General features: G+C 53.5%; 1 protein-coding gene across 2 annotated transcripts in view; it reads left to right on the plus strand.

Annotated features, from left to right (window-relative positions):
• Nucleotides 1-27,206, plus strand: part of PAX8 (paired box 8) — a 57,239-nt gene extending 30,033 nt beyond the window's left edge. Inside the window, exons 2-11 of one of the 2 annotated variants that reach the window (XM_068564776.1) lie at nucleotides 1,175-1,340; nucleotides 3,225-3,425; nucleotides 4,812-4,900; nucleotides 5,183-5,308; nucleotides 5,548-5,723; nucleotides 10,043-10,163; nucleotides 10,623-10,829; nucleotides 17,648-17,749; nucleotides 24,510-24,596; nucleotides 26,056-27,206. In XM_068564776.1, the coding sequence (XP_068420877.1) occupies nucleotides 1,175-1,340; nucleotides 3,225-3,425; nucleotides 4,812-4,900; nucleotides 5,183-5,308; nucleotides 5,548-5,723; nucleotides 10,043-10,163; nucleotides 10,623-10,829; nucleotides 17,648-17,749; nucleotides 24,510-24,596; nucleotides 26,056-26,132 (1,352 nt within the window). In that variant the 3' untranslated portion in view covers nucleotides 26,133-27,206. The remainder of the gene's footprint in view (nucleotides 1-1,174; nucleotides 1,341-3,224; nucleotides 3,426-4,811; nucleotides 4,901-5,182; nucleotides 5,309-5,547; nucleotides 5,724-10,042; nucleotides 10,164-10,622; nucleotides 10,830-17,647; nucleotides 17,750-24,509; nucleotides 24,597-26,055) is intronic. The other variant, XM_068564777.1, reaches the window with a different exon arrangement.
• Nucleotides 27,207-27,211: the final 5 nt, after the last annotated feature.

Here is a 27,211-nt window from a genome sequence, read left to right on the forward strand (position 1 = left end):
AGACACCTCCTTGCCTCTAAGCCTTTGCACATGCTGTTCCCACTGCCTGGAACAGTTTTCCTCCTCATCTCCTTCTCTAGTCTGACGTCTCTTTATCTTCAGTCTCCACTACTTAGACTTCTTCAGAAACCCGTCTATGGTCCCCTGAGCCTGGGTTTGGTCCCCTCCAGGGGTTCCCATAACCCCCTGCATGTCCCCGGTCCCAGCAGTGACCATGTGGTATGGTCATTGGCCGGTCTAGATCCTTACTTGAACCCTATGAGCCCAGAGCAGGGATCACATCTGCATTATTCACCTCGACATCTGCAGGGCCTGGTGCAGCATTTGGCACGTAGTACGCACTCAATAAATATGTGTTGAATAGGTGGATGGGCTCAGAATGAAACACAGGCTGGGGCCAGAGGGTAGAGGCCGAGTCAGGAAGGCAGCTAACGAGACGGGCGCACATCACAGCGTGTCCACGTTCTGCACCACCGCCCACAGCCCGACATGTCAGTCCTGGAAGCCCTGGAACGTGGGCCAGTGAGGTCTCTGCCTTTGCCCTTTCAGTGCTCCTAACATTGCTCGGGCCATTCAGGCCGGGAACCCACGGACAGGGCCCACTCTGTCCAAGCTCAACCAGAGAAGCTCTCCTTTTATTGTTTTGTGTCTGTGTTTCTCAATGTGATTGTGCTGAAAAATCTGGCCCTATGCTTCAAAAGAAGAACAAGAATCAGAAACTTAAATACCACTGATTTCATCCTACGCCCTCATTTTATAGATGAGGAACAGAGACGCAGAGAGGACAGGGGAATTTTCCCCAAGGTCACACAGCTCAGTATCAGAGTAGGAAGAGCCTGAATCCTCAACTCTTTAGATACTTTCTAGAGGGAGGGAGGGAGGTGGTGGGCTTGTTATTTGGAGTGAGGTGCTGAGGGTCTGAGAGGAGACCCTCCCAAAAGGTCCCCAAAGTGGGATGGCCCCCCTCTGTGGCATCGTACATGCCCCTCACCCCGCCAACCCGAGCTAGCCCTCCTCAGAGGTGGGAAGCAGGGTGGCGTGCACCGGGAGCACCAGAGGGTGTGACCAACGGTGGGAGTTCAAGTTCAGGGGCTCTCAACATCCAGTGTCCACACGCGGGCTGATTCTCTGCCTGGTGGCCCTGACAACTGTCCCCCGGACTACTGTGTTTCAGGCCACGGAGGGCTGAACCAGCTGGGCGGGGCCTTTGTGAATGGCAGACCCCTGCCCGAAGTGGTGCGTCAGCGCATCGTGGACCTGGCCCACCAGGGCGTGAGGCCCTGCGACATCTCCCGCCAGCTCCGAGTCAGCCATGGCTGTGTCAGCAAGATCCTTGGCAGGTAAGCACGAAATTCGCCCCTCACCACCCTCCCTTTCGGGGATTCGTCGGGTGTCCAGCTTGGGCCCCTGAACAGGATGTGGTGGTGCTTCTGGGCTTCCCCCATCTGCTGCCTTTCTGTGGTTTCCTGCCCTTCCTTCCTCATTTGTCCATTTCTCCTCCCTTTCATTTCTCCCTCCCCTGTGGTCTCCTTTGCCCCATGTCCCATTTTCTATAGACTTCTTTGTTCCTAAAGCAGAAGAATCTTCCCCAAAGGCCCTACCCCCTGCTGAGACCAAGGGAAGGGAGCCACTGGGGAGGGGACACGCGATCAGAGTTGACTCCCAAGGTCTAACCCCAGCTTGAGGGACGTCTGAGTTTGTGTTTCTCAAACCGTAACTCCCAGAGTATCTGCCACAGAAGCACCGGGGTTGCTTGAGGAAATACAGATCCCTAAGCCCCAGGCCAGGCCTACAGCAGCCTCTCTGGGAGCCAGGCCCGGACGCTGTGATTTTTATGAGATGACCAGGTGACACTTACGGACGCTAACTTCAGAGCAGCAGTGCACAGCCCTGGCCGCACGGCAGAGTCACCTGGGGAATCTTAGTCTGAAAAGGAAATTGATGTCTAGGCCCCAGCCCACCCCAGTTAAGGCAGAACTTTAGGGGAATGAGTCCAAGTTTCGGTATAGTTTTAAGCCCTCCTCGAGTGATTCTAATTTCCTGCAGCCAGAGTTAAGAACTGCTAACCCAAAGGTTCAGGAGGGACCACGAGCAGCGAAGCTCTGGACTGACGCAGCCGCGTAGTCTAGTCTGGAGGGCCACTTCTGGCAGGAAGTGCCCACGCGCGGGGGATTCGGGGCTTCGTGTCAGCTCAGTGTACCCGTCTCCCTTACCCAACCTGTAAGTGGATTCACGAGGGGTTCTGGCTCAGAAAGACCAAAGCCTGATCTGTAATTGAACGTGCAAAGAAAGCCCTGCTTTCCTGGCCGAAGTTGTCAGGGCAAAGCGTGGTCCCAGGCTGGGGTCGGGAGAGGGGTTCCCAAGATGGGCTGCACGAAGGGGATGAGCGCCGGAGGGTGGATAACACATAAAGGGAGTTTTAAAGAGCCAGATTTTATTTCATGGCAGAAGAGACCAGAGTTTCCCCAAGGAGGGGAGGCAGGCTATCCTGCTGAGGGATGCGGGGAAGGGGAGTGGAGACCCTGGGAGAATAGGCTCAGCGTAGGGAGCTGGACGTGGCCAGGGCTCCAGGCCAGACTGGGGTTCCAGAGTCCACGAGGATCAGCTTCAACTTGAACCGTGTAACCTGGTGGAAAACCAGTGGCTGGGGGTATGGGGTGGGGTGGGGTGGAGGGGTGGAGGGGTTTTATGGAGAACAAAGGTGAAACCAGCAAGACAGGGCAGAGGGCCCAATGACCCCCGCTGGCTTCCTGGGGAGGGAGGGGTAAAACCAGGATGGCCAAGGAGAACAGTAAGTCATGCTTCAGCCAAGAAATGCTGGACAGAGCAAACCGCCACCGTGAACCTGTATGTACCCGCAGAGCACATGCGTCAAAAGTGCCCTTTCTAAGAAGGGAGGTGTTTTGTGCCCCATAAGGTGGCTCCTGCAGGCGCTCAGACGCAGGAGACTGGCCAGAGGGACGACGGGAAAGAGAGAAGCCAGGTATCCCTGGGCGAGGTCTATCGAAGAGAGTTCTGGTTTGGCAGCGGCATAAACCTACCCATGCAAGGGAAACAGGCAGTGCCGGGAACATCGTGTTGGAGGCCGGCCCTGGGGGCACGATTCACCCCCCCCCCCCAGCCCCTCCCCAGAAGCCTCGGAGGGGAACGAGAGTCTCTGGCTAAGTTCCTGCCCGAAGACCCCACCTGCTTACTGGGTACTTCTTTGGGGTTCTCTATTGGAGTAGGTACTACGAGACCGGCAGCATCCGGCCTGGAGTGATAGGGGGCTCGAAGCCCAAGGTGGCCACCCCCAAGGTGGTGGAGAAGATCGGGGATTACAAGCGGCAGAACCCGACCATGTTTGCCTGGGAGATCCGAGACCGGCTCCTGGCCGAGGGCGTCTGTGACAACGACACTGTGCCCAGTGTCAGCTCCATCAACAGGTGAGACGGACAGCGCAGCCAGGGGCCGGGGAGCCTGGGCTTTGGGGGAATCATGACGGAGACCTGGCTCGAGTGGAACGGAGCCTGGGAAGGGGCGGCATGCTGAAGAGTCAGGCCGGAAGGGCCCCGGGCCCAGGGCAGGCACCACCCCTCCAGCCTCCTCACTGCCATGGGGCACCCCTACCCTCACCCCTCTCCTCACCGCACCCCGACCTCGCCCCGTCCCCAACCCAGACTGTACTCGCTGCAGTCTCCTTCCCCACACACCGCATCCTCTTTCCTTCGATAAAAGAAACTTCCTCTTGCATTGATCCTTTCTTGAGCGACGCACAAGACCCCCTAACTGGGCCCTCATCCAAGCACCCACTCATTTGTTTAGTCATTCAATCATTCACTCACCACCTCAATCAATCATTCACTTGCTCACTCACTCGTTCATTCACACATACGTCACTCACGTGTAGGCCCTGGGGACGCACAATCCTTGTGCATGTGGCCCTTACAGCCCAGTGGGAAAACAGACACTAATCGAGTCCTAATCAAGTGTCCATGCAAACAGCTGTAAGAAATGCAGCTCTAAGTTTGGCTAAGGAGAGAAATATGAGGGTATTGAGCTGGCAGAGGGTGACTTTGTTTAGGGAGGTTCTGAAAAGATGCCTGGAGTAAGAAATAACTAATAAGAGTTAACTAGGTGAAGGGGGGGGGGCGGTGGGGGATGGTGAAAGGAGCTCTGAGACAGCACGTGCAAAGGCCCTGTGGCTAATAGGATCTTATACAAGAAGCTGAAAGAAAGCCAGTAGGTGGAGGGAAGGGGAGCATGAAGTCGGCTGAGGTGGAGATGTGAAGAAAGGCTGAAGTTCAGAGGCTGGTGACCGTGCTACGTATTCTTGCCTCTGACCTAGAAGCAACGCGAAGAACCTTGGCAGATGTTAAGCCCGAGGCTGACTTGCATTTCAGAAAGTCCACTCTGGCTGCAATAGAAAGAAAAGATTAGAAAGGGTCAAGAGCAGAGAGGGGTGGGCCGGTGAGTGACCCTGGAGGGAGAGTTTGGTGGTGGCAGTGAGGGATGCAGAGAGGGATGGATGCTGGAGAGATTTACAAGGTCACACCCACAGAACCTGATGACGGGCTCGATGGAGGAGGGAGGGAGGCAGATGCTGAGCCCCACGTGCATTTCTGCCTTGAGTGACCAGGGGGACTAATCGTGAAATGGGAACACTGGGAAGGACCAGGCGTGAGGAGTAAGGTCTCGGGTTTGAGTGTGGACAGGCTGAGGTTGAGGTGCCTTTAGATACCCAAGTGGGATCTCAAAAAGGCAACTGGATGTGGGGCATCCAGGAGCCCCGTTTCCTTCTCTTCTAAGGGCCTTTCTTGTCTCCCTTACAGAATCATCCGGACCAAAGTGCAGCAACCCTTCAACCTTCCCATGGACGGCTGCGTGGCCGCCAAGTCCCTGAGCCCAGGACACACGCTGAGTGAGTACCGAGGGTCCTGCAGGCACACCCAGCCCCTTGCACACACACACCCATCTGCGTACACACCCAGAGTCACACACAGACACGTCCACACAGGCACACCCAGGTGTGTAGACTGAGTCCTTCCGTTGGGACACAGCCTTGCTCTGAAGTATTCAGGGGTGGAACCACCTCAGGCAAGAACCCTGGCACCAGCGGCACCCCTGACCCCTCCACGGTGGCAGCAGGGGCTCTGAGGGGTGTCAGTTCCACGTCCTGACCCTCCGTCTCGCCCCACTGCAGTCCCCAGCTCAGCCGTGACGCCCCCAGAGTCTCCCCAGTCCGATTCTCTGGGTTCAACCTACTCCATCAACGGGCTCCTGGGGATCGCGCAGCCTGGCAGCGACAGCAAGAGGAAACTGGATGACAGTGAGTGTTGTGGGAACCAGAGGGCAGGCTGGGGGGCGCAGGAGGGCGGTTTGCTGAGGCTCTGATGGGACACAAGCCCCCTTCGGCCCAGGAGTTTTGGGCCTGTCTCGAAGCCATCCTGAGGCCCCGGGAGCCTGGTCCTTTCCCTCCCCTGAAGCAAGTGTGCTCCCCAGCTCTGGCCTGGGGGATGGGTGGACGGGCCCCTGAAAGCTTTCTCCCTGCCTGGGGACACGCGCCAGGTGACCAGGACAGCTGTCGGTTGAGCCTTGACTCCCAGAGCAGCGGCAGTGGGCCCCGCAAGCACCTTCGCACGGACGCCTTCAGCCAGCACCACCTTGAGCCGCTTGAGTGCCCCTTTGATCGGCAGCACTACCCAGAGGCCTATGTCTCCCCCAGCCACACCAAAGGCGAGCAGGTGAGGAGCCAGCCGGGCGTGGGAGGTTAGCAGACAGGCCGGGGGGGGGGGGGGGGGGGGGGGGGGGAGGGTGGGTGGGTAGGGGCGGGGGGGGGGTGCCGGAGCAAGGCACGGGCTCTGAAAGTTCCCTCATCAGCCTGCGGTTCTAGAAGCAGCTAGGAGTTGCTTGCTGGGCTCAGGCGCGTGCCTCCTGCAGCTCCAAGGCCATCACAGGCTTTGTTTCACCAGACGCTAGCTTCTTCCTCCTCTCCTCATCCTCCCAGCCCTGTTGCCTTCCCTCACCCACAGCCTCTGAGCTTAGGGCAATGCAACCAGCCATGCCATGCCCCTGCCGCGGTGACTTCCCTAGACGGCGGGGTCAGGTCGCACAGCAATAAAGCCACAGCTCCGGCCTCTACAGCGTGCCCTCTACCAGCACCTCCAGCCCCGCCTCGGGCCACTCACGCCTGCCCACCCCTGCGAGCCCTGCTCACGCTCCCCACCACGCCCCTCTTGTTCACACCCCTCTGCCCCAGCACACGGTGTGCCCTCCTCGCACAATGCCTTTCCTCCCACCTCTCCGCCTGGAAAAATACCACTCGGCCATTATGACTCAGCTCAAGCAGCACCTGGTCCACGAATCCTTCCTTGCTCCTCAGGCACGCTTCATCTCGCCCGCGCCCCTGCTTCTGCACGTCCGGGTTGCTGCCCCCCAGAACTCACGGGGTAGTGTAATCGCCTAGTGGACAGAGATGTAAAGACACAGCAGATTTCTTAAGGACAGGGCAGCATCTCAGAACATCTTCTTTTATCTCCAGCACCTACCATTGTGCCCCTCTTATAACAGACACTCCATAAAGGTAGATTGAGTGAACGCATTGAGAAATCCAGCACAATAAACTACCAGCTACAAGGGAAGTTTTATTTCCGGTGCTCAGGGCAGGTGAAATGGCTTATCGTGGGTTGGCTTCTGTGAAAAGCTGGCAGAGATGTCCAAGGTCTCCCACAGAGCCCAACAAAGACTCCACACCTCTGTCTGAACTTCCAGGCCCGCTGGCCTCTCGGTTCATTATCTTTTATCGACACTGCAGTTGCAGCGTCTCCCTGCCTCACCCCACCTGGTCAACCAGCTGAGGATTCTCTAGGCCGGTGTCTGCTCACCCCTCTCTGCACACGCTGTCATCGGATCCAGGAGTGAGGCATGCCCGTACATCTTTAAGATCTGAGTAGGCCAATGGTGTCGATGCCAATAATCAGCTGAACCGTTGCCAGTGACCGTCTGGGCTGCTGGGCCGATGCCAGCAACGCAGCTGGGCAGGCAATCTGCGTCAGCGATTTTATCAGCCTGGGCTGTAGCAACCAGGAGGGCTGCAGAGAAGGCTGGCCGTCAGCAGACCTGGGGAGAGGGCCCGGGCACTCAGCCGCAAGGCAGCACATGGCTCCCAGGGCAGGGCAGGGCAGGGCGGGGCGGGGGGGGAGCCGAATGGGGCCACAGCGGTGGGCCTGCGGGAACCCGCTGTGTGAGACAGAACCTGCACAACCCAGTGTCCTGGTAGAGTAGAGAAACCCTGCTGCTGAGACCCGCTGGGTCGCAGAGCCATTTCCTGGCTCTGTTCCTGAGCCCCCCAAGGGGCCCTGCTTGATTACAAGGAGCCCGGAGACCCAGCACCAAGCTGGCATATGTACGTGGGGAGTCATGCAATGGAGAGTCTTGAGCCAGAGGGACCGCAGGGCCCACCAAGTCCGGTCTTTCCATTTGTGTGGAGATGACCCGGGGCCAGAGAAGGTAGAGAGGGCTTGGGGAAGCGAATGGCTGTGGAGCTCGGGCCTGCCGGCCCTGGTTTCATTCAGATCTGTTCACTTCACCTGCTTTAGATACGATGCTCCTATGTGAGTTCTTATATGAAGACTGGAAAAAGAGAGCCTGAAAAGCATGGAACTACTCCAACCCCTCACCTTACAGATGAGGAGACAGAGGCTCAGCCGTGTCCATAATTGATTCATTCCCTCCCTCAGCCAGTCATCTACTCCCTCATTCATTCCCCTGCTCGGTGGTGAGCGGCAGGGAGAACCCAGCCTGTGCCCGGGGCTCCTTACCTTTCCTGCCCTCGGCGCTGTCAGCACTGCTGAAGGAACACTCCATGTTCCCTCACTGGGCACAGGAAGGCCCTCTGGCCTAGGGAGCCAGGAGAGAAGCACAGGTCCTCACACCTGACCTCAGGATGGGGCGAAGACATGGCCATCTCTTCCGTAAAGTCAACAAGGGGCAAAGCATTCAACAGAAACGTCCTGTGGCCTCGTTTCTGGTTGCTATTTTACCACCAGGCGTAGTTAGGAGTCTGCACAGCCCTTGTTCCTCTATTTTACAAGTGCATCAAGAAGCAGATCAACAGAATGTGAATATTATGAAGACAGAGACTCAAGAATTGGGGAGCCTATGACTCTTCACATAACTCTGAAATAGCTATTTATTGAGCATTTGTGTTACCAAGCATTCTGGGCTAAGCATTTAATGTAGGTATATAAGATCTCTTTTAATCCTTAACATCAGCCTTGTGAAGCAGATTCCATTATCCCTGTTATACAGGTGAGAAAGCCAAGGCTCTGAGAGGTCAAGGAGACTAAAGCTACTTGGCTGGTCCTTGCAGATCCAGGGCTCAAACTCACCCAAGTCCTAAAGCACTGTGCCCTCTGCACCCCAATTCAAGTTCAATCCCAGTAAGAAATCCAGTCATCATGGGGATGTTTAAGCCATTCAGTGAAACATCACCAAAATGTCTGACTATATAGGTTGGTTTGTTTTCCACCGAATTGCCTAAATTTTAGAAAGTTATAGGATTTTGAGAGAGTATTTGGTATCAAATCAACATATCCATAAAGCATTTTAAACTTTTCTTACACTCTCTAGAAATTAGGCATTTTGTTCAATTTCATTAAGCCAGGCCCTAAGCAACTCCATCCTGCCTAGAAGCAGGAAGCCCCCTCGGAAGGCATGGAACCAGAGCGCCATTTAGTCAGTAATTGCTGCTACGTGATAATGGTGCCCTTGTGGCCTCCAGAACTGACTGCAGCTTCCAGAAGTGCCTGGCACACAACCAGAAACTGCTGTGGCTCCTTGGAGAGCCCAGCTCGATGGAAATCACTGAAAGCGATTGCCTTTAGAGGAGCCGTTATGCAACCACGGAGCAAGCCTTGATTTCAGTTTTGCACACTAATTCACATAGTGCATTTGTGACGTGTGTGATCCGTGTATGGGGAGCAGGTGTGTGCTGTCTCGTGCCCTGGTGGGAGGGAGTCATGGTGAGGGGTGATGTACCCTTGCCTTTAATTGAACAAGTTCTTCTTGGAGGCCGTCTTAGGAGATGGCCTGCTCGTGTGAGGGGAGGCCGAGTGAAATCGAAAATGAGGTCATAACGAAGAAAACCCCCAGGTACCTGATAAAGAATTTTTTAAACAAATTAACCCCTATAATCTTCAAGCTGAATGTGCACATTTATATTTGCTTGGATATGGGGCGGGGGGAGAGAAATCCACCTATTCTGCTGGGGTATCGGGTGTGTCATTTTATTGAAGGAGAAAATGCCTGGGTCAGGAACTGCTGTCCTCGATTTAGTCTCTGTCTCATACGCACCTGGGACATTTACCTCTCTGGGCTTCAGGCTCTCGGCATATAAAACAGACGTAATATTGCTCAGCCATGTCACAGGGCTGCTGGGGGCAACGGATCAGGATAACACAGGCAAAATCTAATGTCCGCTCTTTGCAAGTGTAAGAAGTGGTCATGATGTTATCCACTGCAGAGCAGCGGTTGAGAGCATGGGCCCTGGAGCCAGACCCCTGGGGTTTAAATCCTGGCTCTGCCCCCTATGAGAGTGTGGCAAGTTTCTTGACCTCTCTGTGCCTGCATTTTTGATCTGGAGAAGAATAACTTAATGAATGGAGCGAAGCACCCTGAACAGTCTCATGTGCCAACTTCCCCAGCCCTGCATCCTGTTCTCTGTGGGCCCAGACAGGGTGAGGAGACCAGGAAGGAGACCAGCATCCAGGCAGGGCGTGGGCCTTGGAAGGAACTGCTCTGTTCTGTGCCTGGCCTCTGCACCACCAGCCGGCATTGAATTCCGGGGCTGCAGAAGGGAAGGTCCTGAGCCTGGGACTGGGAGAAAAACAGAAGGGCTGTGAGTCAGAGAATAGGAGCCAATTAAGCAGGCTAAGTGGAGTCGAGATTGAGCGGGAAGAGGCGACAGAGGAAGGGAGTGTTTCCTGGGGAGACTGGGCTGTGGGGTTTCTAGGTGGGCCTGCGACCCACGGCCTCTGTGCACTGACTTCTTTTTGTTCGCCAGGGCCTCTACCCGCTGCCCTTGCTCAACAGCGCCCTGGACGACGGGAAGGCCACCCTGACCCCTTCCAATACACCCTTGGGGCGCAACCTCTCGACTCATCAGACCTACCCCGTGGTGGCAGGTACGATGCCCGGAATCTCCTGGGCCACGTGGCCCCAGCTGCCAGGATGGGCTGGAGGGCAGAGCTGGCGGATGGAGAGAAGGAAGGTGTTAACGGCCCTGGGCCTGGAGAGGAGAGGGGGGCTATGCTGGCTGGGCCTCCAGGTGGGTCCAGAGGGTCTCGCCTTCTATCCTCGGCCCCTCTCCTCCGCCTGCCCCTCAGCGCGGGGCACACGCAGCCAGCAGCGTCTACGTTCACAGAGGCACAGCAGGGAGGTAGAGCTGCCCCCTCCCCTCCTCCCGAGACCTGAGGGGCACCGCGTAGCCCCGCCCACCTCCTCCCTCCACGCCCAGCCTCAGGGAGGAGCCCTCCCACCCGCCCCGCGCCGCCGCACCCCTCCCGCACCTCTTGGCTTGGTTTGTGCATGTTCCCACCCCATCATCTCACACCCCTCTCTCCTTGTCTCCCTCCCTCCGGCAGATCCTCATTCACCCTTCGCCATAAAGCAGGAAACCCCCGAGGTGTCCAGTTCTAGCTCCACCCCTTCCTCTTTATCTAGCTCCGCCTTTTTGGATCTGCAGCAAGTCGGCTCCGGGGTCCCAGCCGGTGCCTCGGTCCCGCCCTTCAATGCCTTTCCCCATGCTGCCTCCGTGTACGGGCAGTTCACGGGCCAGGCCCTCCTCTCAGGTACGACAGGGAGGTCCCGGGCTGTGCAGCCATCGTGGGGGGAGGGAGGGGGGGGGTCCTCAGGGCCGGACGCCGGTCCCCTGCTGTGGGTCCAGCCCCCTCTCTGGCCCCCAGTCCTCTCCACCATCACCCCCATTTCCTGATTCCTCCGGCAACTTTTGGAGGTGCCAAGATGTGCCCCTTCCGAGCCGGCAGAGTCAGGCCGTCGGGGTGGGAGGCACTCTGGGGGTTCCCGGCAGATTTCCAGAACCTCCACCCAAGGCCCCATGGAAAAACAGGGACCCTAAGGCCAGGAGCCAGGCTCCGTAAAGCCCTGAACACTTGGTCTGGGTAAAAAATACAAAAGAAGGAAAAAAGAAAACTTTGGAGGGAGAAAGGCATTGGCTTTGGGAGCCAAATTCTGGATCAAATTTCTAAAGACAGAGGGTAAGCCCCAGTTGGGTCTCCAGAGTGTAACTCTCCTTGTGCCCAGCTTAAGAGTGTCACCCTTGGAGGACACTCAAGCAGAGTGACTCACCAACCCAAGAGAGGGGGGATCAGGGACCTCCCACCAGGGACCTCATCCAACTCAAAACATTTAAAGCTGGAAGCATCTTAGGGGCATTTGGAGCAAATCTCTCCTTACACTGATGGGCGACAGGCCCAGAGAGAAGGGCCTGGCCGAGGCCCCTGAATAGGACCATGGTGAGGGCTCCGCCTGCATGCACCGTGTGGGTCAGACCCCAGCAGAGCTGGGTCTCCCTGGCAGAAGGACATCAGCCCGTCTAGCCAGGGTCGGAGCAGTGGCTGAAAAAGTCAGAGGTGTTTGGCTTGGGCAGAGAGAAGGCCTGAGGTGGAGTGAGGGGTAGGGATGGGGGGCAGAGACCCATCGCAGTCTTCAGATATCTGAAGGGCTGCCACAGAGATGAAACTGTTTCAGATGTGGGTCCAAGGCATTGAACCAGGACCCACGGGGGAAGCCAGGGGTGGGCCAGCCCTTCTGGACCAGTGGTTTTCAAACTTGCTGGACCTCGCAGCGCTCTCCTGAAATGAAACCTTTGACAGAAGCCAGGTATCCAAACCAGACAAATGAAGAACTGCTCTGTCTGAAGTAGGGGCTCTGCCCACAGAAAGCCCTTGGACTTGAAAATCACTGCACCAAAAGAACCAGACCTCTGCCCGTCCAGAGGGACCGCACGGTCCTCTTATTCAAGTTCATTGACCCTTTCTTGTAACTGTCTGTATGTTTTATGTCTGTCTGGCACCTAGGATTTTTTTTTTTTCCCTCTGTGCATCCCTGTGTCTAGTGAGGGAGGTCCTCTTGGAAGAGGTGGGCACAGAGGCAAAGGATTCATAAAGGAAGCCCAGTGTGTGGGCAGAGAGGCAATGTTTAAGGGTCTGAAGCAAGGAGGAAAGTGTTGACTCAGTGCAGAATTTCAAAAGAGGGTGAAGTCAGCGGAGATGGGTCATTTGTTTTGACCAAAGTGATTAAAGAAGAAAACTCTGTGAGCTGAGTGAAGTGATGTCAGCCAGAGAAAATGGGATGGGGAGGGGGGGGGGGGGGGAAACAGAAGAGACTCACATCCACTGTCGGGTGGACCGGCCCAGTCACCGGGCAAGACTGCCTGCCTTGTGCACGTGGTGGGCCGGGGCCAGGAGGGCTGGGATGAGGCAGGTAAGGGATGAGGGTGTGGGTGAAGCATGCGGTGATGGGGAGCAGTTCTTCACTTACCATGGGAGCTGTGGAGAGGCTTGGCGGGACCAGCCAGAGAGGAGCGGGAAGGACAGAGGGCAGTGGGAAACAGATATATCAGAGCACAGACCTGGGTGGTGGTGTGAAGTGTGGTTGGAACAGCACAGTGCAAAGTCCCTGCCCCAAAGCTCCCATGCTTTCTCCCCTCCCTGCCACCCTTTTAGGGCTTCAAGCGCCCCCAGCCACCATGCGATCACATCAGGGGTGATGCTTCCAGCTTCTGTGCGCTCTTAGTTTAATGGACGTGCCCTCTCTCCGAGCCAGCTGCAGGACTGGGAGGTCATGCCCCCATGGGGCAAAGCAGTGGGCAGCAGACACCCAGTGGTCATTTAGACAGCTGGCCCCCGGAGCCAGGCCCAGGTCAGGCCGATGTGCAGGGTGTGACCCCCGTGAAGTCTGTGGAGCCCAGCCTGAGGGCTGAAGAGGGCCACCCCCCCCCGCCCCCGCCCAGAGGCAGGGGCTCTGAGAAGAGCAGGCAGTGGCCAGGCTTGGAGGGGCTGGGTCCAGGAGGTTGCCAAGAACAGGAGGCAAGTCAAGGCCGCAGTTCACAGAGCTAGGCCCGCCCCATGGGTCAGGCACAAGGCCCATGATGGCAGTATCCGTGCTGAGCCCACGGGTTGGCCTGGAGCTCCTGAAAGAGTGTCCCCCCCGCCGCTGCCTCTGGTCAAGATTGGACCTAAATACTTCCCACGTGGCTGAGCCACAGTGAGCGGACTGGGGGGACACGGCAGAGAGAAAGCAGCTTAGGAGGGGAATGATCTGGGAGTTCCCTGGAAGTCCAGTAGTTAGGACTTAGCTCTTTCACTGCCGTGGGCCCAGGTTCAATCCCTGGTTGGGGAACTAAGATCCTGCAAGCCACGAAGCGCAGCCAAAAAAAAAAAAAAAAAGAGGAGAATGATCTCAAGAGTCTGGGGACTGGCAACCTATTCAAAGGAGGAAGAGATGAGCTTGAAAAAAAGGAAAGGATGCCCCAGTCTGGGGTCCCAGCACACTGGTCGAGAGCAGTACTGAGGCTGTCCTTGTCCTGGCTGTTCCAGGGCTGAGTCCCGCTCAGCTGATGAGAAAGCCCTGACTTCGGTTTTATCATCAAAGAGCCCCGTTACCCGCCTCCATCCTTTTGTGCAAAATTATATTTAATCCTGCCAAAGAGATTTCTGGATTGCCATAAATTCTCCTTGCTATCAGAGCAAGATAAGGAGTTGAAAAGAGGTCACATAGAGGGCAGACATCAAAGGGAGTGGATAAAATGGTCTGAAATCACCTCTACCCTCAGAATTCCTCCAAGTTCTGGCTCTGATCCTGGCCTCTACCGATATTTAGAACATTTATCAGTATTTCTGGGGTGCTAGTGTTCTCTTCTAAAAAACCCCATTTCCCAGCCAGTCAACGTAGACCCGTGTCTGTGTCAGCTTCTTAAAAAGAGGACTATATTGGAAGTATATTTGAGTACAGAGGAGATGGAATTACAAACCAAAGGTAAACTTGTGGTGAAGAGCCTTGAAAATCAATTAAGTCCATAAAATAGGCTGTGAAAGAGTGCCTCCACCTTATGGCTTCTGTGGTTTCATTTCTAAGAAGGTTGCAAAGTTCTTGGCTTTGGGAGAAAACCACATATTTAAGGAATTGAAGCAGAGTCTTGTGAGACTGGTGGGAAAGTTGATGGTACTACGGAGTCTGGGTGAAGGCCGTCCTGAAGACTGTCTCAGCAGGCTTTTCAAGGGGGCCAGGCTTCAGGGGAGGAAGCCTTCAGGAGTTTGCTCCAGCATCTGATTCAGAAACCTCCGTCCCACTGGGAGAAAGTTAGGTGACTAAGGGGAGACGAAGATTAAAAATCTCAGAATACGGGGGAGTGAGGCTGGTGAATTCAGTTTCCCAAAGAGCAGTTTGGGAGCTCGTTCTCGTGGGATGGGACCCATGGGGGCAACTGTGACTAAATTAAATTGTGGCTTAAGGGGAGCTTGTGCCCTGGTGCTCTGCCCACTGAGCTGCAAAGCTCAAGAAGCAGCAGGACCAGGTGATGGAAAGGGACAGGATAAGAGTAGAATGAAGGGGAACGTGGGACCACAGGGCTCCAGGGCCGGAAAGAGCTCTGTAGAGCACCTAGGCCAGCCCTAGCCAATAGGTGGCCTGAGAGCCAAGATATACCACCAACCCCAATCACAGCAGACACAGATGCAGCCTCAGAATCCTTCTCAACACAATGCACCAGGAAGCCCCCTACCAATCAGTCAAATATTAATTAAGGTGAGCCCAATTTCTAATCTATCATCTAGCCTAGCTCCTCATGAGACAGACGGGAAGGTACGGGTCAGGAAAATTAAGTACTTTGTTCCTCAGCCACAATCTGGACCTAGATGTCTCTCTGTCTGTCTGTCTCTGTCTCTGTCTCTGTCTCTGTCTCTCTCTCTCTCTCGGAAGTAGGGAGGGAAGAGGAAAAGGAAAAGGCATCAGGCCTGAATTAGCCACCACCCTCTTCCATCACTCTCCTACTCATGTCACGTACACCCTGTGTCCTCATCCTGCCCACACAGGCTTCATGTCACTCCTTGCCTCTCATGGGCTCTGGTACCTGACCAGGGGCTTCATCCAAGGGTCCAAGGGGCTGAGTCTGAGAGCTGATCGTGTTGCAGTCTTTTTCGAAGAAAGATCAGATTTTCCCTTGGTATATCTTCTGCCTACTTCTCCCTCTCCTTCTAAATATACTGAAATTTCCCTTTCCTCACCCGTGTGGCCAAGCCCTCATTTGTTCAGGCCTGTGTCAAGTGAACTGAACCCATCTGTCGAACTCCAGTGGGTTCCTTTCTGTTTGGTCCAGCACCCACCACTGCTGGACATTATACTCAAACAAATTCGGAAATTAGAGGGTGTTGTTCATTTTTACCAAAACATTCACACAGTATTAAATAATGAACCGATGGCTCCTTTCCAACAGGATGTATTCTATAAGGTTTCCCTTGACATGTAACAATTTATAGAATGTGTCCATTGCACGAATCAGTGTTCATCTGTGGCATGAAACCTTAGCTCTGAATTATGCTGATAATATTCTGGTAATAGTAATAAGGTGTGTAAGCCCACTCTTATTTTGTATCCCATTTTGCATGTGAAGAAACTGAGGCTTGGGGTATGTAGGTGGCTGGTCTAGGGCACTTGGAAAATTAGTTGTAGAAGCGGAATGAGGGCCAAAGTCCTCTGGTTCCTAGACCCTTCCCTCCAGAGGAAGGGCAGAAGTCCTGTAGGCCTGGTCTTGTTTGTTGATCCCCTCCCCCAGACTTGGACTTGGCTCCAGTGCCCATCCCAGTCTATCCCCATCTTGACTTAGCACCTAGCCTTGCTAATTTAGCATTCTTGCTTACTGCCGTATCCCCAAGTGCTTTGAAAAGTGCCTAGGATATCAGAGTTACTCAATCAGTATTTGTCAAATGAATGAACTGTCTTCAGGGAATCTCTAGAAATAGAGGTAAGGAGGGAGTTACTGCTGTATTGACAACTTACAGGGTTCCATGCGAGGTACCTTCCCTTCCATTGTTACTAGGCACCCCCTGAAGGGCCCGACATATGAAGGACCTCGGGGGGACGGATGGGAGGAAAGTTGGACAAACAGTGCCATGGAGGGGGTGGACTTGGTAAGTTGGTTGACAGAGGCTCACAGGGAGCCTATGTAAGTCCTAGGAGAGAAGGTAGCCCCCAGTGTGGAAAAGGTAAAGGCATTCTGGTAATGGTGATAATCTAACACAGAGGTTCTCATTCAGAGGTGATTTTTGCCCCCCTGGGGACATATGACAATATCTGGAGACATTTTGGGTTGTCACACTGGTTGGGAACTGCTACTGGCATCTAGTGGGTAGACCCAACATCCTATAATGCACAGGACAGTCCCTCACAGAGAATTATCTCTTCCCAAGTGTCAGTAGGTCTGAGGTTCAGAAACCTTGTAAACATCACCAAGAACTAGGACGACCAAATAATTTCATCATTCAAACTGGGGCATTTTGAGAGTGGAATGGGCGTTATTCATAAATATGCTGGGACAGTGTTCATGACCTGGGCAGAACAGGATGTCTTGTCACCTGGCCAAGAATCCTTGGATGAGGCAGAATCTCATGGGCCTGCAGGACATGGGGCAATGGAAGAAGGGACAAGGGTGAAGCATTGTGGTTGTTGGCACGTGGTGTAGATGGAGAGAAACTCAGCAGGTCAGGTGGGGTCTCCAGAATGGGAAGGTTTGACTACCTGACGTAGAAGAGAGGCAAAGCCAGGGAAATCAGGACTTCACAGAGCAGCCTCTGTGTCACCAAGGCCAGAGTATTACCCACAAATTATAGATAAACAAAGAGAGAGATGGTTCTTTTCAGGAATGGCGTGGACAGATGTCAGTGGTTCACGGGCATGTGTAAACACTGTCTGTCAGCCCACATCTCCTTTCCAGGTCAGGAAAAGGCAATATGTTTCACGTCTCTTGCAGTTCTGATAGGCTGTATCCACCTGAAAGGCCAGGTCCAGTAGCAGGAACCTCCCTCTGGCTCAGCGGCAAAGAGTGCAGTGATTGATTAGCAATATCTGCCACAGGTTTGAAAAAGGAGAGTGATGGGCCAACAGGCCACACCTTTGCCATCCCTTCATAGGGCCTTGTTCCTGGTTCTCCTCGGAGCTGGAGATGTGAGCTTTGAGTCCAGTGGCCTCTTAACATTGATTTAGGTCAAGCTGTGCCGGCTGCTATGTGGATGCCATGGGAGACCACAGAGACCCAGAAGACATAGCCCTCAGCCTCCCTCCAGTACCATGACATTTTTATGGATGAATAAGATTTGTGTAAATAAAATCATTGGAGAACAGGGAGCAATAGAGGACTGCAGTTACCAGGACACCCTGCATGGTGGAGCCTGTGGCCTGGTGAAGGCCAGCAGAGGAGAGAGGAGCCCGGGCTCAGAGGAGGAGGAGGGCGGGGGAGGAAGTGGGTTTGGAGAATGACTTGGGAGAGAGCGAGAATGGCAGAGGGAAGGCTTGCTGAGCCTCAGGGGAGCCAGACAGTGAGTACAGGAGCCCACAATGGCCCACCTGATGACACGTTGCTGTATTTTTCCAGGGCGAGAGATGGTGGGGCCCACGCTGCCTGGATACCCACCCCACATCCCCACCAGTGGACAGGGCAGCTATGCCTCTTCTGCCATCGCAGGCATGGTGGCAGGTAAGGGGAGGGGCTGGGCAGGAGGGGAAGCATTGCAAAGAAGAAGTGGTGGCCCCAGGTGGAGCAAGAGGGGACGAGAGGTGAGCTGTGTGCCCCTCGCATAGGCTTCCCGAAGGGCAAGGAAGGATAGACTGAGAGGTGCATCTTCTTATAAATGCCTGGAGAAAAGACTTCAGTGCAGTCCTGGCTCCGTAACTCTCTCCAGCTCAGCCCCCTTCTTCCCGGATGCTCCTGTATTACCCACCATGATGAAAAGGGGGGGGCTGAGACAGACTGGTGTTCAAATCGGAACTCTGCCATTTCTTCCAGTGATTCAGTGAGCCTTGATGGAGAAGCTGCTGGGGGCCATCGAAACACTGTGAGCTAAACCTAAGCCTAGCCTATGAGCAACCCGTGGTCTCCCAGTTATTTAACTCTGGTGAATCCCAGTTTACCATTTCTGTAAAATCTGAGTCTGCATGGTGTTGGTGATGTTGGTGATGAAGATGGTTGAAATACATCCTTCTTCACACCTCACACTCACTCAACCCTGCACGGGCAGGACCCGTGGCCTGAGAACTCCAAAGGTACTCTAAAGTGTGAGATGAGCTGGGAGTACTTCTCCATCATCACTTGGACTGTCCTGGAATCCTCCCTGCCAGTCACTGGGGTCTCTTTGTCCACCAGTGTGGTCATCACCCAGCAGTGACCCGGGGTATCAAGGTTTGGACAAGTGAGGACAATGAGAGTTTCTCTGGGCGAGTCTCAATCTTTTAGGAAACATATAGGAAGGACCCCAGGATGGATAGGGTAGAAGAGAGCCATTTGCACTGCCCAGAGAGGCCTGAGGACCTGGAGCTTCTGGAAGGGGCTCTGATCAATCAGGGCATCTGTGACCTTCCTGCCAGCCCTGGACCAGCCTCTCTGGCTCTGACTCCAGAGACTCAAGGCATTCACCCAGGCCTGTTTCCCTCCCCCACTGGCAGGGGTTATTCTTTACCAGCCACCCACTCGGGTGCCCTGTTCGAGGCAGGTGGGCTGGGCTCTCCTGGGCAGAGGGAGGGGAGGGAGGAGTGCGGGAGGGAAGGAGGCTCTGCTCTCCCTGGGAACCCGCTGAGCTGGCACTTGTTGCTGCTTGGTTGCCCTGGCGATGTGCTTAATGCAGCGTTGAAAATACAGAATACTGACTCCTCTCTCCCTCCTGGCCCCAGTCCCCCTCCCTCCCTCCCTTCCTCTTCTGGAGCGTGAAATGAGATTGGTCCAGATAAAAAAGGAAAAGATTTGGTTATTTTTTTAAGAGTGTGGATAATGGGGCCTCTCAATCAAAATCCCAGGCTCCAGTCGGCTCCCCCCCATTCCCCTTCCAACCTCTCCACCTTTCCCTGCCGCCTGCCTAGAGGAGGAGGAGGAGACATAAAGCACAGGGCTTTTCTCTTAATTATGAATCATTCCCGGGGGCAGGCCCAGGGCAAGGGGTTCCTGGGGCCCAGAGTCTGACCTGTGAGGTAGCTGGAAGGCTTGGGCCTCTCATCAAAGGCCCCCAGGTTGTTTCCATGAAGACCTCACCCTGAGTGGGTGTTGTGGAAAAAAAAAATAATAACACAAGTACAGCATGGACTGCAAAGTGAATTCCGAGAGGGGGCTTGCCTGGCAAGGTGGATGGGCTCCCAGTAAGTGACATGCAAATCAGTTTTCAGAAAATGAAATGTTATTTAAATGCGTCCCTGGTTCCTAATAACTCCATGGTGCAAATGAATTCTTAAGGAATTTTTTTGTAGAAAAAGTATTCGTGTCCATCTCTTACCAGTGGTTACAATCTCCTAGTTGACTGAAGCGAGATTCCTTCCATTAAAATCAAACCTTCTTTGAGTACCTACTGTGTGCTAGGTACATACAAAATGCTCAAAGCAAGGCATACCAATGACATTCTTCAATCAGTTGTGGAAGGAAGGAAGAGATCATTTGTCAGGCACTTTCTGTGTGCCTGGCCATTCATAGGTAGACGTTTATTTCTCATTTAATCCTCACCATAAGACTGGGAAGCTGGTGTGATCTTAGTTTTATGTAGATAAGGAAACAAGCATAGAAAAGCGAAGTAGTGTGCTCGGGGTCATAACCATACTAAGTGGCTGGGTTGTTCAAACACAGTTTTTTTGATTTCAAATCTAGCATTCTTTCAAATCTAGCGTAGTACACCACACTGCTTCCCACCATACCAGAAATAATGGCATGTGTTATAGGAGAGCGACATAGGAACCAGATCAGGGCACAGATTTCCCTTATCCATTCATCTTTTGTTGTGTCTTCTAATTGTTGTTGCTGTTGTTCCTGTCTCACTGATACAGTTAATGACCCTCTAACCAGTTCTGGAGCTGCACCCACAGCTCCGATAGATGGATCCATCCATCCGTCTCTCCATCTTTCCATCCATTCATCTTTACACACATTTTTACATACATCCGTGTCTCTTCTCGTCTATTCTTCCATCCTTCTATCATTCATCCTTCTATTCATCCTTCCTTCATCCATCTTTCCTTCCATCCATCCATCCATCCACCCATCCATCTACCCATCCTTCTATCCATCCTTCTATCCATCCATCCATTCTTCTATCCTTCCATCATCCATCCTTCCTTCCATCCATCTATCCATCCACCTTTCCATTCATCCATCCATCCTTCTATCCATCCTTCCATACATCTTTTCACGTATTCATTCTTTCATCTATCCGTTATCCACCCTTTCAACCATCCTTGCATCCTACCATCCATTCACCACTTTTCACTTAACAAATAGTGGTTGAGAATCTATGGTTTGGGATGCTGGGGATATAGCAGTGAACAAGACACATCCCTCTATTTATGGAGCCGACAGCCTAATAGTGGAGAAAGAAGTGTAGTAAAAAAGTCAGTGAATGAATAAACAGGATAATTTCAGATAGTGATAAGCACTGGGAAGACAATAAAATGGGATGATGTAATAAAGAGTTACAGGGAGAGAAGGGAACTACTTTAGATTGGGTGATCAGGAGAGGCCTCTCTGAGAAGGTGTTCAAAGTGGTCAGCCAAGTGATAAACTGGGGCAGACCGACCCCAGCCCAAAAGAACAGCAAGTGCAAAGGCCCCAAGGCAGGAACTAGTTTAGCATGATCACACAAAGAAAGAGGGTGAACTATCCAAGAACAGTGAGTGAGTGGGAAAAGCACTACAGAATGAAGAGATGTTGTTTGTGGATGGGTCGAATTTTAAAACTACTCAGGCCACTGGGGAAACAAATTGTAGACAGTCAAAAGAGGAAGCACAGAGACCAACTGACCAATTGAACGACAGTTGCAGTAGTTCATACAGGACATAACAGTGGTGTGGGCCATGGAGGTAGCAGGGAAGGAGGAGAACAGAGACACTGAGGATGTATTTTGGTGGTAGAGCCAACAGCACTTACTAGTGAATTGGCTGTAGGGGTTCAATGACAGGGGAAACAAGGATGAGTCCCTAGTTTGGGGCTTGGGAAACAGCATGGATGGTGGTGACAAGTATATATGTGGGAGGTTAGAAGAGGAAGAGGTAGAGTATTTGGCGTGTGGAAGTCAAGAGTTCTATTGGGCCATATTAGGATTGAGACACCGCCTAGATAACCAGTTTAATACATCAGTAGGCACATGATGTGTGTCTGAAGTCAGAAAAGAATCCTGACTAGGGCATAAATTTCAGCCATTGTACCAAGCTGTTATTTAATGCCAAGGGATTACACAAGATCACTATAAAGAGAATGTGAATGGAAAATCACAGACGGCTCACAAATGAAGCCCTGGGATTCTTCAACATTCAGAGACATAGCAGAGAAGGAACGAGCAAGGCCAGTGAGTCGGAAAGGCCCTTGGGTTAGGAAGCAAACCAGGAGAATTGGCATCATGAAACCCAAAGGCATGGAGGGAGTGATGAACTGAATCAAAGTCGGCTAAGAGGTTGAGGGGGGTGATGGACACGGAAGTGACCACTGGAGTGATCGGGGTAGAGGTTGTGGAGATTTGAAGAGATCAGCGTTGGCCTGATTGGAGGGGGATGAGGAGGTGAGGGCAGAGACCATGGAGCAGAGAAGGGCTGGTAGCTGGCAAGGAATGTGGGGTAAGAAGAGGATTTTTAAAAGAGAAGATGGCAGAGCATGTATGCTGGCTAAGGGAGTGATGAATTGGAAAGGGAGACGTTGATGAAGAGTAAGGAGAAGGGATAAACTGTAGGGACCAAATCCTCAGAAAGGCGAGTGAGGCAGGATGCAGAGCAAAGAGGATGGGTTGGCCTTTCATGGGTGCAGGGACATTTCATCTGCTTTGGCTGCAGGTGGGTTGACAGATCTGATGGTGGGAGGATGCTGCACCCAGGGGGTGTACCACCTCCTGAGCCCCGTACCCTACTCCAACTTCTAAGTGACCGAAGCAGATAGGTACTCTGTAAGTGTGTGTTGGATAAGCGAATAAGTGAGTGAGTGAATGCACGAAGAAGTAACACAGCAAGAGGGCAAACGCATTGGATTTTCCACCTCTCTTCCTGTCCTTTGGAGCCACTGAGGTTGGCATTGGGTGAGGTGGGATCAAAGCCCGAGGGCGTCGTGGGCAACCAACGTAGAATCGGCTTCTTCCGGGGTGCGCTGAACCCAGCAGTAAGCAGGACAGGTCGCATTGTGAATACAAGAAAAAGTACTGGGGGCTAGGGTCCTAGCAGGCTCTAAGGGAGCATGTGGCCTTGGGCAAATGTCCCTCTCTGGGCAGCGTATTCTTCATTTGTGAAATGAATGGTTGGATGAGATCATTTCTTTTTTTTTTTTTTTTTTTTTTTACTATCTTTAATTAAAAAAAATTTTTTTTGATGTGACCATTTTTAAAGTCTTTATTGAATTTGTTACAATATTGCTTCTGTTTTATGTTTTGGTTTTTTTGCCACGAGGCATGTGGAATGCTAGCTCCCCGACCAGGGATCAAACCCACACTCCCTGCATTGGAAGGCGAAGACTTAATCACTGGACCGCCAGGGAAATCCCTGGATGAGATCATTTCTTAGTTTCTGCCTTCCTATATTTATCCCTTCGCTTTTTTTCCCCTCCCTTCTTATACATGTATTTGTTGTGAGTCTGACCTGTGTTAGACTTAGTCCCCGCCCCTAAGGAACTTCCTGTTACTACTGCCTATCGCTGACTCCCTGGACAAGGACCCAGTAACCTTCCTCTGCTTCAGGCTCTTCCCCCTCGCTTCCGTTCCTGCTGTGCAATTGCCTTCTTCTCTGGCAGAGAAGCAGCCCCTACTGACCCCAGCTCAGGCTTTAACACTGGTTGGATGACTGGTGTGAGGCTCTACTGGGCTTTATTTTAACACCTACCTAATGGGAAGATCATAAAAGCTGGCATTTCTTGACTGCTTCTTATATTCCAAGCATGGTGCTCATAAGCATTTGACGTGTGTTATCAAATTGAATCCTCACCAAAACCCCATGAGATAGGGACAATAACCTGCCCCATTTTACAGATGAGGAAACCAAGGCTCAGAGGGGTTCAGTGACTTGTCCAAGGTTGCACAGCTAGGGAGTGGAGCATGGAGATTTGGCTCCAGGCAGGCCAGCTCCAGAGCCAGGCGGCTTCGAGCCTCTGTTCCAGACTCTGGGAAGGAGATCAGGAAGGAACCACAGAAAGCACGAGGCTCACAACAGCAGATCAGATTCTGGAAGGTGGTGTGGATTCACCGGAGCTCAGGGTTGGCGGGAACCTGGCTTTGTGGACGAAATCGTCTGCTAAGTACATGAATGGAGGATCTGGAATTTCAAGTTAAGAGCCCTCAGGTCAACTTCTGCTCTGCCATTTCCCAACTGTGTGATTTCAGGCCCCCTACTCACTCGTGCTATACTCCAATTTCCTCTTCTATAAATTGGCGCTACTGATGAGCACTTCATCGGAAGGTTATGAGTATAAAGGGGCTTACTGTGTGGGAAAGTGTTTTGCCAACTTTACGCTCCGTCCCAAGCCCCAGCAGTAATTGTGGTGGTCTGCTTTGTTATTTTAGGGAATTCTTAAGTAATTTTTTTGATAAGTAATTCCTTTGGTGAAGCCAAGAATCCACTCGCAGGAAGAGGTGATCTGATTTGCTTTGTGTAAATCGTGCACTGAATTTGCTTGCAGTGGCAGATTTGAAATGAGACAAGCATCTCTATGGAGCAAGTCCCAGGACACAGATGCCTTCCCCTCTCCTTCCCTTCATCCTCAGCAACCCCCCACCACCACCAACCACACGCCCCTCCCTAACAAACCATATTTAGGGAGGCTACAAAGCTTATCCTTACTGAGTCCTTCCATGACCCCTAACCCCTCTCACTCCCATTGGCCCTTCCTGGAAAGACCTTTTTTACAGAAGGTCCAGGCAGCAGCAGAAGTGGTTAGAACCTGGGCCCTGGTCACAGCACAGCTTCCAAATTCCACCAAACCCTCCAGCTGTGTGAGCTTCTGCAGATCCCCAAGCCTCTGTTTCCTCATCTGGAAAATGGGCACAATACTAACATCTACCTCCTGGGGTTCCTGTGAGGGCTGATCTTGATGGGGCAGTACCTCCAGTCCCTGATGGAAAAGGCACTGCCCCAAATGATGCAGACTGAGGGGCCCCCGAAGGACTGATGGAGGAGGACTTGCTCGATGCCAGCCCTGTAGACCCTGGTCCCCCATCCCTGCAGACCCTTGTCCCCCATCCCCAGCCTTCCATTGGTGCGTCCACCTCATGGGTCTCTCACCTGTGTGCCTCCCACAGGAAGCGAATACTCTGGCAACGCCTATGGCCACACCCCCTACTCCTCCTACAGCGAGGCCTGGCGCTTCCCCAACTCCAGCTTGCTGAGTAAGTTGCCTCTGGGGCCGCCCAGGCCCTCTGCTCTGCGGGGCGGGTTGGGGTGCAAGGCTGAGTCAAAAGTTGTCTGAGACCTGGGAGGCCCCAGTTAGATGGAGGGCCAGGAAGACAGGTGTTTTCTGTAATCCAAGCAGGTAGAGGGAAGGCAGGGTACCAGGTTGCCTGGGAGAAGAGGCAGAAGGAAGAGAGACTTCCGTGCCTCACTCTCTCTCTTCTCCATCCCAAGGCCATGTCTATTAAATCTTTGTTTTGTGTAAGATTCAGGGCTCAGGCTTTGGGAGGGCAGTGGTGAGTGGACTCCGGAAAAGTCTTGGAGGGGGACTCCCTGCCTTCAGGGACTTAGAGTTCCACAGCTGCAGACGCTGTCGCAGGGGCGCCCCACGGGAGTGCCAGCTGCCCTTCTGCTGGGGAGCACCCTGATTGCAAACAATGCCATCCCGTTGCCCGCATTAACCATCTAAGCGACTCAGAAATACTCACGATTCAGCACCAGGGCCCTTACACAGAAATCCTCTGTTCCACCGCATTCCCGTTATTTGGCTTGAGATATGGACAGCCTTCGGGATCGAGGAACAGAGAGTGAGCTGTGGGGCTGCTCATCAGTCCCTGTTTCCCCCTGGGCCTGGGCTGGGTAGAGAAGCTTTTCAGGAAACCAGGCCCCTTAATGGGGAACGTGAGGGGTCCCACTGGAGTCTCCGTGAGGGATGGCCTTAAGGGTCTCGGAGCAAACCTGAACTGGACAGAAGCCGCAGTGCAGTACGGCCAACGGCAAGGGTGCCGTCGCAGGCCTGGCAGGACCGTCCATTCCCAAGACGCCCCCTCTCCTCCTGTTACCTCCTGATGTTCCAGAAATGACTAGGAGGCTGGCTGAGCTGGGTTCTGTTTGCCAGATAAGTTCAAGCCACCCTTCTGTTCAGTTTAGCCGGAAAGGCTGAGGGCCTTGAGACATGCCCTTCCCATGGAACTTTCCCGGGCTGCCCATCCTGCAGGTGTGCAGAGCTGCCCAGTGCAGGCCCTCAAATGTGCATCCCCCTTGACCAGTCAGGACTCAATCCCCCTGCTTCCCAAGAAGAAGATCCTCTGACCTCGCACCTTTTGGGCAAGGCTGGGGAAAGCCCCAGTGATCTCCCCGTGTGTACTTGGTTCTTCAGGGTTCCAAATGTAACTGCTCTCTCTTGCCCTCTCCCTGACACAAGGGTGTTGAAGGTCAAAGGAGTCATGGGGGGAGGGGCAAGAAGCCGCTGTTCTCCTTCTGGCCAGAAACTCAAAGGTGAGGCCAGAGAAGGAGGAAATAGGGCCAGGGAGGAGTTAATCTTTGATGATCAGATAGGCCCGAGGGATCAATGATTAACTTGTGCTGTCTTAAAGGTTGGCAGAGGCAGGGAGAGGCTGTGGTGCAGTTTCCCCTTCTGACCAGCAGTGTTGTTGTTCTTTTTTCGAACGTGTCCAGGTTCCCCGTATTATTACAGTTCCACATCAAGGCCAAGCGCGCCACCTACCACTGCCGCGGCCTTTGACCATCTGTAGTTGCCATGGGGACAGTGGGAGCGACTGATCAACAGGAGGACTCGGCCTGGGACGGGCCCCAGAGAGTCACACAAAGGAATCTTTATTTATTACATGAAAAATAACCACAAATCCAGCATCACGGCTCCCTTCCTGTGTGGTTGATTTAATGAACCATGAGAGACCGGACAACATTGGAGAAGACCACACTGTCCTCCAGGACTCCTTAATGAGGGGCAGGAGTCCCAGGGGGACAGAACCGTCCCATTCCAAAGAGACAAAATTGGAGGAGAAATGGGGAGAGAAGAGGGGACAGCCAAAGGCTTGAGAGGGATGGCACAGGGGGCCCACGACGGGGTCAGGGGCACACAGAGGCATCTTTGTGGCTCCATCACTGACACGCTCTAGCAGCCGTGGGCTGTAAGCGCTTCCGTCCAGCCCACAGGCCACAGTGGGTGCGAAGGCTCTCCCGCACCGCCGCCCTGAGAGGCACCACCTTCTCTGCGCAGCTTGCTTGGCTCTTCCTGCCCCTCCCTCTCGGCCACAGGCTGAACACTGGGTCCAGCCAACCAGGAGCTCCACCCGGTGGTCAAGGTGGTCATCCGCCTTCCTTTTACCTGCTGCTGTGAACGTAGGAGCTCCATCCCGGGTGCTCCCCGCCATGGAACCACCCCTTGGCAGCCAGACCTCAGCCTGGCTGAGCCTATTACAGCTTGAGACAGACATTCCAAAGCCCCCGGGCTCCTGGGGGTGGGGTGCAGCCCTGCCCAGGGCAGAGCCAGGCACAATGGCCGGGGACCCGCCTCCCCCTCCCAACAGCCCTGCCAAGCCCACGGCTACCCGAGAGACCCTAAGACAACCCCCCCAAAGCCAGCCATGGCGGTTTCCTCTCTGGCTCCCACCGTTCCTGCCCTCCCCTCCCCAGGCCTGACTGTAAATACTGTAAATGGGCTCTGCTTGAGTCGCGCTGCCCTTTTCCTCTCAGTGAACTGTCTCCCTGCCATGTTGAGCTTCTCCCATTGATGCTTCTTTCTTTTTTTTAAAGACAACCCACCATTGCCACATGACTCAATAAACCATTACTCTTGGTCTCCAGCTTT

This window comes from Eschrichtius robustus, chromosome 15, assembly GCF_028021215.1.
Source record: "Eschrichtius robustus isolate mEscRob2 chromosome 15, mEscRob2.pri, whole genome shotgun sequence".
Classification (NCBI taxonomy): domain Eukaryota; kingdom Metazoa; phylum Chordata; class Mammalia; order Artiodactyla; family Eschrichtiidae; genus Eschrichtius; species Eschrichtius robustus.